Source organism: Haliotis cracherodii, unplaced genomic scaffold (assembly GCF_022045235.1).
Source record: "Haliotis cracherodii isolate W230 unplaced genomic scaffold, xgHalCrac1.p SCAF_1, whole genome shotgun sequence".
NCBI classification, from domain to species: domain Eukaryota; kingdom Metazoa; phylum Mollusca; class Gastropoda; order Lepetellida; family Haliotidae; genus Haliotis; species Haliotis cracherodii.
In genome coordinates, this window is record NW_027266264.1 from 36,309,397 (window position 1) to 36,320,544 (window position 11,148).

At 39.3% G+C, this 11,148-nt stretch overlaps 1 protein-coding gene across 1 annotated transcript; it reads right to left on the reverse strand.

Moving 5' to 3' along the window:
* Nucleotides 1–264: 264 nt before the first annotated feature.
* On the reverse strand, nt 265–1,461 carry LOC139455579 (protein Spindly-A-like). The gene has a single exon (XM_071237133.1). The coding sequence runs from the start codon at nt 1,459–1,461 to the stop codon at nt 265–267; it is 1,197 nt and encodes a 398-aa protein (XP_071093234.1).
* Nucleotides 1,462–11,148: the final 9,687 nt, after the last annotated feature.

An 11,148-nucleotide genomic window follows, 5' to 3' on the forward strand; every position in this document is an offset into this window, starting at 1 on the left:
ACTCATAAGGAGACATGTCCTGCCGACTCATCCTCCGAAAAAATTTGATTGCTGTCCATTTGACATCTGAATAGATATAGGTTCCAACACATCTAATATTTCATAGCACAATTGTGTATGGTACCGATTATTCAGAACTAAGTATGTTCTTCAGCAAGGGTCTTCTGACATGTCCAACAAAGCAAACCTGAAATATCTTGCCAGGCGCACCTTCTTCGTGTTCAGTTATGATGAAACGCAAGTGTTACCTCTCAAATTTCAAATCTACTGTTTTTCAGTCTGGCAGGCAATGGTGTTGTTTCTTGACATCTGAACATGGTTCTTGAACATCTTCTGGATGGTGCCAACCTTGCCTTTGAGTTCCATTAGCTGGTTGTACTCCATTCTCAGTGCGGGGTATACATTCTGTTTGATACTGATTAGTGTGTGTCGAATCTCGTCTACACCATCCAAATGCTCCAGGTTGCTGCCCAGATTATGAACTTTGCTAGACTGGTCGCCAATTCCCACTGTGATCTGCAGAATGCGATGTGATAGGAGGTCTAGCTCTGTCTGCATGTCCTTGACAATGGAATCCTTGTGTGCGTTGCTTGTTGTCAGATTCATCTCTTTACTCCCCATAATTTCAATGTCTGTCAAAAGCCTATCTTGTCCGCTTAGCGTCTCGGCTATTTGGCTCTCCAGAGCTTGTATCTTGGGTGTTATGTAGTCGTCGAAGATCTTCACCTTGTCACGGAGGGCAGCGACCTGGTCAGTCATGATGTGGATATGCTCCGCAGTCCCACTCATATCCCTTGTTAAGTGGCTCAGAGCACCTGTATGGTTCAACACATCATGCTCCAACTTCTCTCTCTTTATGTTCAGTTCTTCAAATCTGGCCTTGTTTACGCCAACACTAACATAGAGGTTCTCTGTCACACTATCAAGTCTGCTGGCAACCTGTAAAATACTAGAAGTGTTCTCACTCTCTTCCATTTCTTCCAACTGTTCTTTCAAATCCATCAGTTCCTGGAAATACTTTCCCATCTGCTGCGCGTAACCTTGCAGTTGACTTTGAACGGACTGTGCCATTTGGGTCTGGCTTTGAAAGCAGCTCTGAATAGAAAGCGTCATGTTTCCAAGCCGCATTTCATTGGTACTTCCAGTACTGGTGATAGCAGCATTGATGCCGTGTATGGCCTCGTCCAACTTACTTTGTAGCACTGCCCTAGACGAAAGATCTGACAATTTGTCTGTCAACCCGTCTGTGGTCTTCTTCAGCAATGCTAATTCGGTTTCCTGGTGTTCCATGCCCTGCTGCAGTAGAAGCAATGGTTCGGGCTCATCTCCTGCTTCTCCAGCGTTCATCATCCTCTCCAAACGAGCTACCCGGTCTTCCAAGGTCTTCGACCCTTCAACACATCCTGCAGCAGGCTTTGGTACCTGGAAATGATACGTGCAAACATCCTCGGCTTTGGACATTACCAGGGAAGGGACCAGCAACAGTAAGACCCACATCGTGGCAGTACCTGACAGCCGAGAGCAACCGCCACAACTAAGACAGCTCTTTCAGGAAGAGTACAAGAACATGTCAGATATAGGAAAGGCAGGCACAGTTTTATATCCATCTTCTAGGATGGTACTTTTTTACCCTCTGTACGTCAGTTATGCCGTCATACCTCAAAGGTCATGGTCTTGGTGTTGCAGTTATCACCGCCAGGAGATAAGTTCAAAGGATTAGGAGACAAGAAATCTGTCCACGTCACGGAAATTACATTTGATTACCATTTGTGAACGTGTAACATTTACTTTTCTCTATCATTTTGGTAAAACAGATCCATTTCGTTAATGTAACACCAGTACAACAACACTGTAAATTCATTTTACTAGCTGTCAAACAGGCGTGCAACAGTCCTTGTTTCACGGCAGTGTTTGTAGTGGTTGGGACATTATGGGAATTTTTTCAAAGATAAAGAAAATGTAAAAGTTTAGAATCTGGATGCTTTGCTATCGAAATGATTGCTTCCTGGACAATTTGAGTATGGCACAAAAACACATCTCAGCGCCTGTGTTGTATCAATTAAACTAGTTAAGACAGATCACAAATTGAGAAATGAAATAGCAATGAATTTTCGATCATTTAACTGGCTGTGTACTTGGTCCGAATCTTTGTGACAGGTAAAGGAATACCTGACAAACAGGACCGATTATTCCTCACAATATCGCGTTACCGCGAATACACAAACTATTCAAACAGCCGTTGAATGTAAAGAGCTGGCCTAAAGCGCCATTGATCACGTATCATCATAGTTCACGAGCTTGTATGCACAACGTTCCTCGAACAACACTGCAAAGGATGAAAAAAAGAGCTTATATTATGTTACGTAAGAAATTGTTTTTAACTGTCGGGAACATGCGGGGTGAAATCTCGCATACTGCAGTAGTCTTAAGCAGTATTCACTATGTTCACAATGTGGACACGGGAATGTTCAGTATTGACATCACCAGGACATGACCGGAGGGCTTGTGGCAGCGTTCCCAGATATATGCTCCTACTAGCCACGACAGGTTGAACAGGTCGATACCCAATGTAAATCAATTCACGTGTTCGTAGTGTTGGATACTGGTGTAAAATATTATCAATGCACGAAGATAGCCTCCCCCAAAACGCGTACAACATCTTACTTATTTAGATTACCCGTAAACATCCGGGTTAGAATTGGTCTTCAGCAACACATGCTTGTCTCCCCGTGAAGATCCGGGGTAGAATTGGTCTTCAGCAACCCATGCTTGTCGTAAGAGGCGACAAACGGGATCGGGTGGTCAGGCTCACTGACTTGGTTGATGCATGTCATTGTATCCTAGTTGTGTGGATCGATTTTCATGATATCGATCACTGAATTTTCTGGTCCAGACTCGATTATTTACAAATCACCGTCATATAGCTGGAACATTGCTGAGTGCGGCGTTATACAACGAACACACAAACAAACAAACTTATTTAGATAATGTAGGGTATAAAAATTGGGCCTTAAATACTAGTATTATATACCTATTAGACCCGTGAAGATTCCGGGGTCTTCAGCAACCCATGCTTGCCGTAAAAGGTGACTATGCTTGTCGTAAAAGGCGACTAACTTTATCGGGTGGTCAGGCTCGCTGACTTGGTTGATGCATATCATCGACCCCAATTGCGTGGATCGATGCTCATGACATTAATCACTGGATTGTCTGGTCCAGACTCGATTATTTACAGACCGCCGTCATATAGCTGGAATATTGCTGAGGGCGGCGTTAAACAACAAACCAACCAACCAAGATACCTATTATCTTCTTATGGTCTGAGTTTTGTTTGGCTGTCACAAACCGTTGGAGATAAAAGAAGAAGAAGTTTCATAAGTAAGTTGAAGGACTGTGCTATTAATATCTTTCATAAAAATTGGATATCCAAGCTATAACCTTTGTAGAGAAAATAAAAGTTTATTAGAACCAGAAAAGTATCTGTATGTAATATGTGAATTAAAGCTTGGAAACAGTTCAGTAAAGTTTAGAGGGGGATTAATAGGCTAGGTAGGTGACAAAAGAATCGATATATGCATAATAAACTGACCTTTATGTAAGCAAGGTACAAAGGATGAATATCATTTTGTCTTAGCCGTGCTACCTTTGATGCTCTTAGAATTAAATATTGACCAAAGACATGTATCGCTGAAATATATATGCATAGATTTAAAACTAAAATTGCCACAAACGATCCTGAAAATCAAATCATTATGCTTGTTCATTTACTATGCTTATGAAAGAAGAAAGTATTTATTAAATAATTCTTAAAATGTTGAATATTGCCACTACCATACTTTACACTGATATTTGTATATGGACCTATGACCTTGTTATTGAATAAAGTATTGGTTGATTGATCACGTTCTCTATTCCAGCGTACGTCATGGTCACAGGCATTCTATATTTATACATGCAACATATGTCGTATTGTCTAAGAGACTGACTGGTGTTAGAGTCGCTAGAGTATTTAACCATTATGGGACAATGTACTGCTTGTAAAATATGTATAAGGGTATATGAGGATTGACTGTATGTTTTGCAGCTAATCAAAATGCAGGAATTACAATGAACACGGCGGAAATTTAATTATATTGACTTAATAAGACGGTGGTAGATATTATGATACATGACTTGTCCTTTATTTTCTAAACAAGATCTGGCCTATTTCGGGGCATGTGCTGGATGTCACATCAAATATACGCTTCCCTGTATAGTCCTTTACTTCTTTCCATCAGTATATGTGCATGATTGTGAAACACATTTGGACTTTTTGTTTGACTTCATACAGTATCAAAAATCTTTACTCCAGATTCTTCACAATCTAAACCTCCTCAAGACATACCTAGTATATACCTGTATAAACCTGTCAAGCTCTGTACATGGGTACGGTTAGCCAAGTCGTTTAAGGCGCCGGGATTCGCTGTGCAGCGTTGCGTCCCTTTCGTCCACAAGAAACCTATGATTGTGTGTTCGAATCCCGGTTCGCCCCAATTATGTTTCTAGGTTTGTCAGCACCATGCTCGTGGGGTTCACCGAGGTGGTAAACGTCTATGACCTGCATCACTTGGGGCTTTCCTCACACATTAAGCTGACACGCCGTGATATAACTGGAATACTGTTAAAGGCGGCGTTAAACCCAACTCACTCACTCAGGCTCTGTACAGTATAAACCCATTTAACCAGACTCAGTATAGTAAACACCTTTACTACACAGTACAGTATAAACTCTTTAACCTGGACTTCGAGGCGACGTAGAACAGTCTTGCGGTTAAGTCCTCGATATAAAATGCTGTGAACCTGGCCAGTGTACTTGGTATTGAAATGGAATACCGTCCATCTACCACTAAGATTAATCACCATGGGATCATTTCAATTATTTCTTATTTTTCTTTCAATGTTGAGAAATAATTTCTTTAAAAAAATGATTCTCTACGTATCCTTAATGTAAAGGTAGAGACCACATAATCTACACAGTCACCGTTTCCCCGTTTTAGGGTATTTCATGTTGCGCACTAACTGTCTTTTATACAAACATTTCAGCGCGTCTTGTCTTCCGCCAGAAAAATATACGAGGCAGTGTTACGTAGCTAATTCTTTCCTGAAATCTTTACTGCGTATACACTGACATAACAACAACTAAAACAAAGATAATTTATACGTCAAGTTGTGCGTCAGTGACGTACATTGAGGTTAATCGGTGCTGCAGTTTCGTTGGAGTTGACAAAACTACTAGCGAGGATAAAAGACATGACACAAAATATCTTGATATCAGGTGTTTCTACGCACTTATATATTCAATTCGGCTTTATTCACAAAGGTGGGTAGGTCAACGGCCCATATCACTTAGTGTTATTTTGTTTTATCGCAGCTCTTCACCTCATCTGTGCAACTGCCCCCAATGTGTGGAAATATCTGCTCAATGCATGCAATGGGCAATAGTTGTGAATAAAAAATAATTCTCCAAATATTTCACAATATAGGCAACCAGTTTGCTCATTTCACGCAATGGGCAGGTAATTGTTATGCCCAAAGCACGTAACTGAAATTGGTATTGTTTTACATGTTTTGTTTTTAATAAAGCAAACTCTATTAAGTGAATAAACTGTAATAAATAACAACCAAACAAATATCTGATCTTTACAAAACTTTATTTTCTAAATAAAAACACATATCAAGCGGTGCTATCTGCATATATAAAGAGTCTCTGTTACGTTATCAAAACACCTATCAACGATGGAGAAACTAACTGTAACTAAATGTAATACAATGAACACCTTTTGAAAGGATAACTTGTTTTATACATTCAGGTAAATTGATATCAAAACAACATACTGTATGTCATTTGTACAACCCAACCCATGCTTGTAGTCAGGGAATACAATTTTGTGAGGAGATATAGTTCAGCGAAGATCATCCTTTAGTAATTTCAAAAAGAATAATAATGGTTGATCGCATTATTTGGAGCGCATTAAAGTCCTCATTTGGTAAGACGTATTATTTTCGACCCGTATTTTGTTTGCGTTTCACAATAGTTAAGAAGTCATATAAATAGTAATTAATGAATTAATGTTGATGCATCCGTATGTGAAAACAATTCTGTGAACAGATCTTTGTACAATAACTGTGAATAGATCCTTATAAATTAATTTTGTCCTTTTGACTTCTGTGCATAAGATTTTAAAACTCATACACGTCACTGTCCCTTGAACGCATGAAGCAGACGGTCTGCCCAATGCACGCAGTCGGGTGTAACAGATACATATATTGCAAGATTCTTTCAAATATATTTATATTTACTGGACATGAGCGTATTAAAACTTATTTATAGATGGATTGACACAGAATGTTGCTGGTATATAACAGTGCCTGAAGGATAAATATATCACAAACAAGGATAAAATGGTACTCATCTTCTATGTACATTTTGTTACACAGTAACATACTCTCTCGCGTCTTGGTTGTTTGCAGTGTCGTCCCTTTTCAGTTCTTAACTGATGGGAACTACATCTTAGTTTTGCTAGACAGTTTGTAGACTTAGAGATACTGATTACGTTTAGATACATTTCTAGACCACATGACGTTTTATACAAAGAATGTCTGTACGTCTTGTCAGTTTTATTCGACGTGAGACTTAAATTCTGAAATAAATGTAAGAACGTTACAGACAGATTGATGTTCCCGCATAAAGCCAAAAACATGTGTAGTAGAGCAAGTCCTTCATATTAGATACCCAGTTGATCTTTCCATTATTTACAGATAACATATTACATTATATTTGATATGCTGGTATGCTGTTTGTTTGTGTACCGATATATGTATGAGTGTATTTGTGTGTGACTTGTATATCATCATAATATTTGCAACAGTAGGTACAATTAATCATAATTTTTTGTTGTTGTACAGTATACTCTCATTAATTTTTAAATGTCCTTTGTAGGGAGAGGTGTTTAAATAGGTTGAATCTGTTCACCAATCGCATTCCTTTTTATCGTTTAAATCATAACATATTATTAAAAAAATACATATCGTTTTTCAAGAAAATTTACAATTCAACACCAGTATTTTACAGCACGTTTGTAAGCATATATAGATATAGATATAGATATAGATGTATAAGGGGTATCTTCCACATTCTACCCTTACCATATGACTTGGAATTGAACGCTAAAGAAACGCTAAAATGAATCACTTCAATTTCTTTACATCTATCTAGCCACCAAATAGGACAATTATTTGTATCGAAGTTTTGAAATATGTCTCATTCAGTAAGGGTTGAATTACTGAGCTACTCTTTTTCAGACATTTGTCTTACTTCTAACCTCTTATCAGGACATCCAACTCCCAACCTCTTATCCGGACATCCAACTTCCAACCTCTTATCCTGACAGCCAACAGCTTTGTACCCCATATATAGACATTCTTTTTTGTAATGTTTTGTTTTTAAAACACCCTTAACTTCGACGACTTACATATCAGTACTAAACCGTACTCTACGTACATGCATATGTCAGTGTCCCCTCTCTTCCACAGAGGACCTCTGTTTACATTCTATCCATATTACGTTACCTCAAATAACAAATAACGGTGCATAATTTATGTACAGTGTTAATAACCCCGTTGTGTTAAAAGCGGTAATCACGAGAACAAAATAATTGTTTTCACAATCCGGTGTTAGAGAAGGTTGTATCCTGAGCACACTCCTTTTCCAGTGTTTATAAATCAATTGCAACTCTGGGTAGAACTGAAAGAAATCCACTTGCAGGTACATGGGTAACACAAGATGCCATGTCACTGTTATTTGCTGCACATGTTGTGCTGCTAGCAGGTGTAACCAAAGAAATATATATGTTTTGTTTGTTTGTTTGTTGTTTAACGCCTCACTCAGCAATATTCCAGAAAAATGACGGCGGTCTGTCAATACTCGAGTCTGGACCAGACAATCCAGTGATTAGCATCATGAGCATCGATCCACGCAATTGGGATACGATGATATGCATCAACCAAGTCAGCGAGCCTGACCACCCGATCCCGTTAGTCGCCTCTTACGGCAGGCATAGTCGCCTTTTACGGCATGCATGTGTTGCTGAAGACCTATTCTACTCCGGATCTTCACGGGTCAAAATAAATATACATGTATGTGTTCCTGTAATAATGGGGTGTTAAGTTAACTTAATAAATCTATTTTATTATTTTTAGAAATCATAGGTCTTGGAATTATTATGGTTGTCAGATGGCAGTTAAATATTATAAATGTATGTTTAATCTCATCTTCACAATTTTTACAGATACAGCACTATTTCATTTCATTTCATTTCATCTTTAAATCAAAAGTTCAATATGTGGATATTTATATGGAGATGATATTGAAATGATCTTTAATATTTTAATGTGTATTGGGGTAAATTCAATAATACAATATGTGAATGTGAAACGAACTGAACATGCCTCCGTAGACAACCTTCATCGTGTCACGTGACATGTTGTTACTGAGAAGCGACGTTGCTATCATCACGCACAAACACGGGGATCCACGCGAGAAGTAAGTGTAAACACAGAATTAAAGTACGACGTCGCCCGGCTTATCCCCGACTTCGCTGACATTCATTACACTGCAACTCTGTTCATGCACTGTCTATAAATGCTGTGAAATGTTCACGCTAAAAAAGAAGCACCCTTAGGTCATAATGCATAACTAAATAAACAGGTTTTCATCCAACCCTCCTCTCTACCAAACATCGCGCCTTGTGTAATGTGATTGTTCCAGAGTACCTACAGACAGGAAACGTCGCTGAGTGTGTGCCTTTCTTTGTTTACTTGCTGAAATATACCATATACACAGTCCTACAAAACATTCACGCGTCATGTAAATAACACCTGTCTAATGATGACCTACACAGATGCCTTGAAAACCTTGTTAAACAATATAAAATTTGAATAACAAAATCCCCAACGACACATAGTTTTGAAAATCTAAGAATTGATTTATTGTAATTTTACCACTCGTGACTAAGCGAAACCTTAGAGCCGCTTGTTGGTATATGGCCAGAAGTTTCCACCTTCTTAATTCGATGGCCACGTTTTGTAATAGTCTATGAGAAATGTTGTGCATTAAAATGCTTTGTTTGCATTAGCAGATCATCGGAATGGCATTTTAACAGGTGTGAGCACTAGTCCTGTAATGTCACGGCTGAGATCGACAGAAATAGGCTTCAAAAAGTGTACCCACGAGTGGAATCGAACCTGGGCCTGTAGTTTGACGAGCTAACTCTTCCTAACCACTAGGCTTCCCTACCGCCCTTTTTGAATAAGAATTTCCTCAGCATTTCCATCAGAACAACATTTTCTCATGCTTAATCAGTGAGTAACATGCATATCAAATTTGCAGTGATTTAACTGCATCTGTTATAGTCAAACACGTGCAGAGTACTTTCATTTACTTACAAACACTGTTCTTAAAAATAGAATCATATCAATATTGATATTGACTATACATATCAATGATATGATATGTTTATCCCAAGTTCTCTGACCAGTTGTGAGTCTTGAATGTTCCGAGACAGGGAGAGGGACGTCTGTAACAATTGTAACATCATCCGTCTTGTATCCCGATGCTCCTTTCAGTGGAAAAGCTGGCTGAAACAATATGCATTTGTATTACCGGTTGCATTTGTACAACGGTAACAACAAAAACAACAATAACATATGCAACAACGGGTAACAACAGACACGACAATGATCACAACAACGGTCACAACGCTAGTCGCAACAATAATAGCAACAATGGCCACAACAGCAGTCGCAACAACTGTAACAACAACAACATTCGCATCAACGGGTAACAACCGCCACGACAATGATCACAACAACGGTCACAACGCTAGTCGCAACAACTGATAGCAACAACAGCTACAACTGCAGTCGCAACAACTGTAACAACAACATTCACAACAACGGGTAACAACAACGGTTACAACTATGGCCACAACAACGGTAACATCCACGATAACAACAGTCACGGCAGCAGTCGCAACAACGGCCACAACACCAGTCGCAACAACTGTAACAACAACAACAACATTCGCAACAACGGTTACAACTTTGGCCACAACAACGGTAACATCCACGATAACAACGGTCACGACAGCAGTCGCAACAACGGTCGCAACACCAATCGCAACAACTGATAGCAACAACGGCCGCAACAGTAGTCGTAAGAACGGTAACAACAACGACAATTGATACTGTTACGAAGGCTTTTCTCTAGTGGTGACATCCCCCTCCCGATATCTAAATATCAACCTCATGTTACCAGGTAGAAGGAACAGTTTTGTTTCATTACAGTCGCAAAACAGTATTGTGCATTTCTAACCATCACTGTTAGAATTGATGTGTACACGGTTGGATTTCAATTATTTTAAAGCATATGCACAGTCGTCCATGCTATTGAACCTGAACGTTTATTGTTTAACGCCGCACTCAGTAATATTTCAGCTGTATGACGGCAGTCTGGACCAGATAATCCAGTGTTTGGGATACGACAACATGCATCCACCAAGTCAGCGAGCCTGACCACCCGATCCTGTTAGTCGCCTCTTACGACAAGCATGGACTGCTGAAGACCAATTCTAACCCGGATCTTCACGGGTAATCTAAATAAGTAAGATGTTGTACGCGTTTTGGGGAAGGCTGTCTTTGTGCATTGATAATATTTCTGTCAAAACCGATACTTATTTCACACTCGAAGGTATGTCTGTAAAGAAACGATCTTAGTAACAGGCACCGATATCATATCCTAACTTGAGACGGTCGTTTTATCTGAGCTGGTTGAACTTAGTATGTATGTATCAAATACTGTTTACTGCTACTATCATATGGACGATCAGTGAAAACAAGCGCATTTATTGATAAACAGGATATATTCAAAATAGGCCTGGGACGAGTCCAAATTTACTACCCGGATATCCGATCCACTATTACCCGACCCTACCCGGGTACCCACTGCAGGTCTCAAGAGTTGGGAACAAAATGTCTGATTGTTTTACCGCAGCCCTGACTAAAGCTATTTAGATACATGTATCAAACAATCAGATCATGCGTTCACTGATG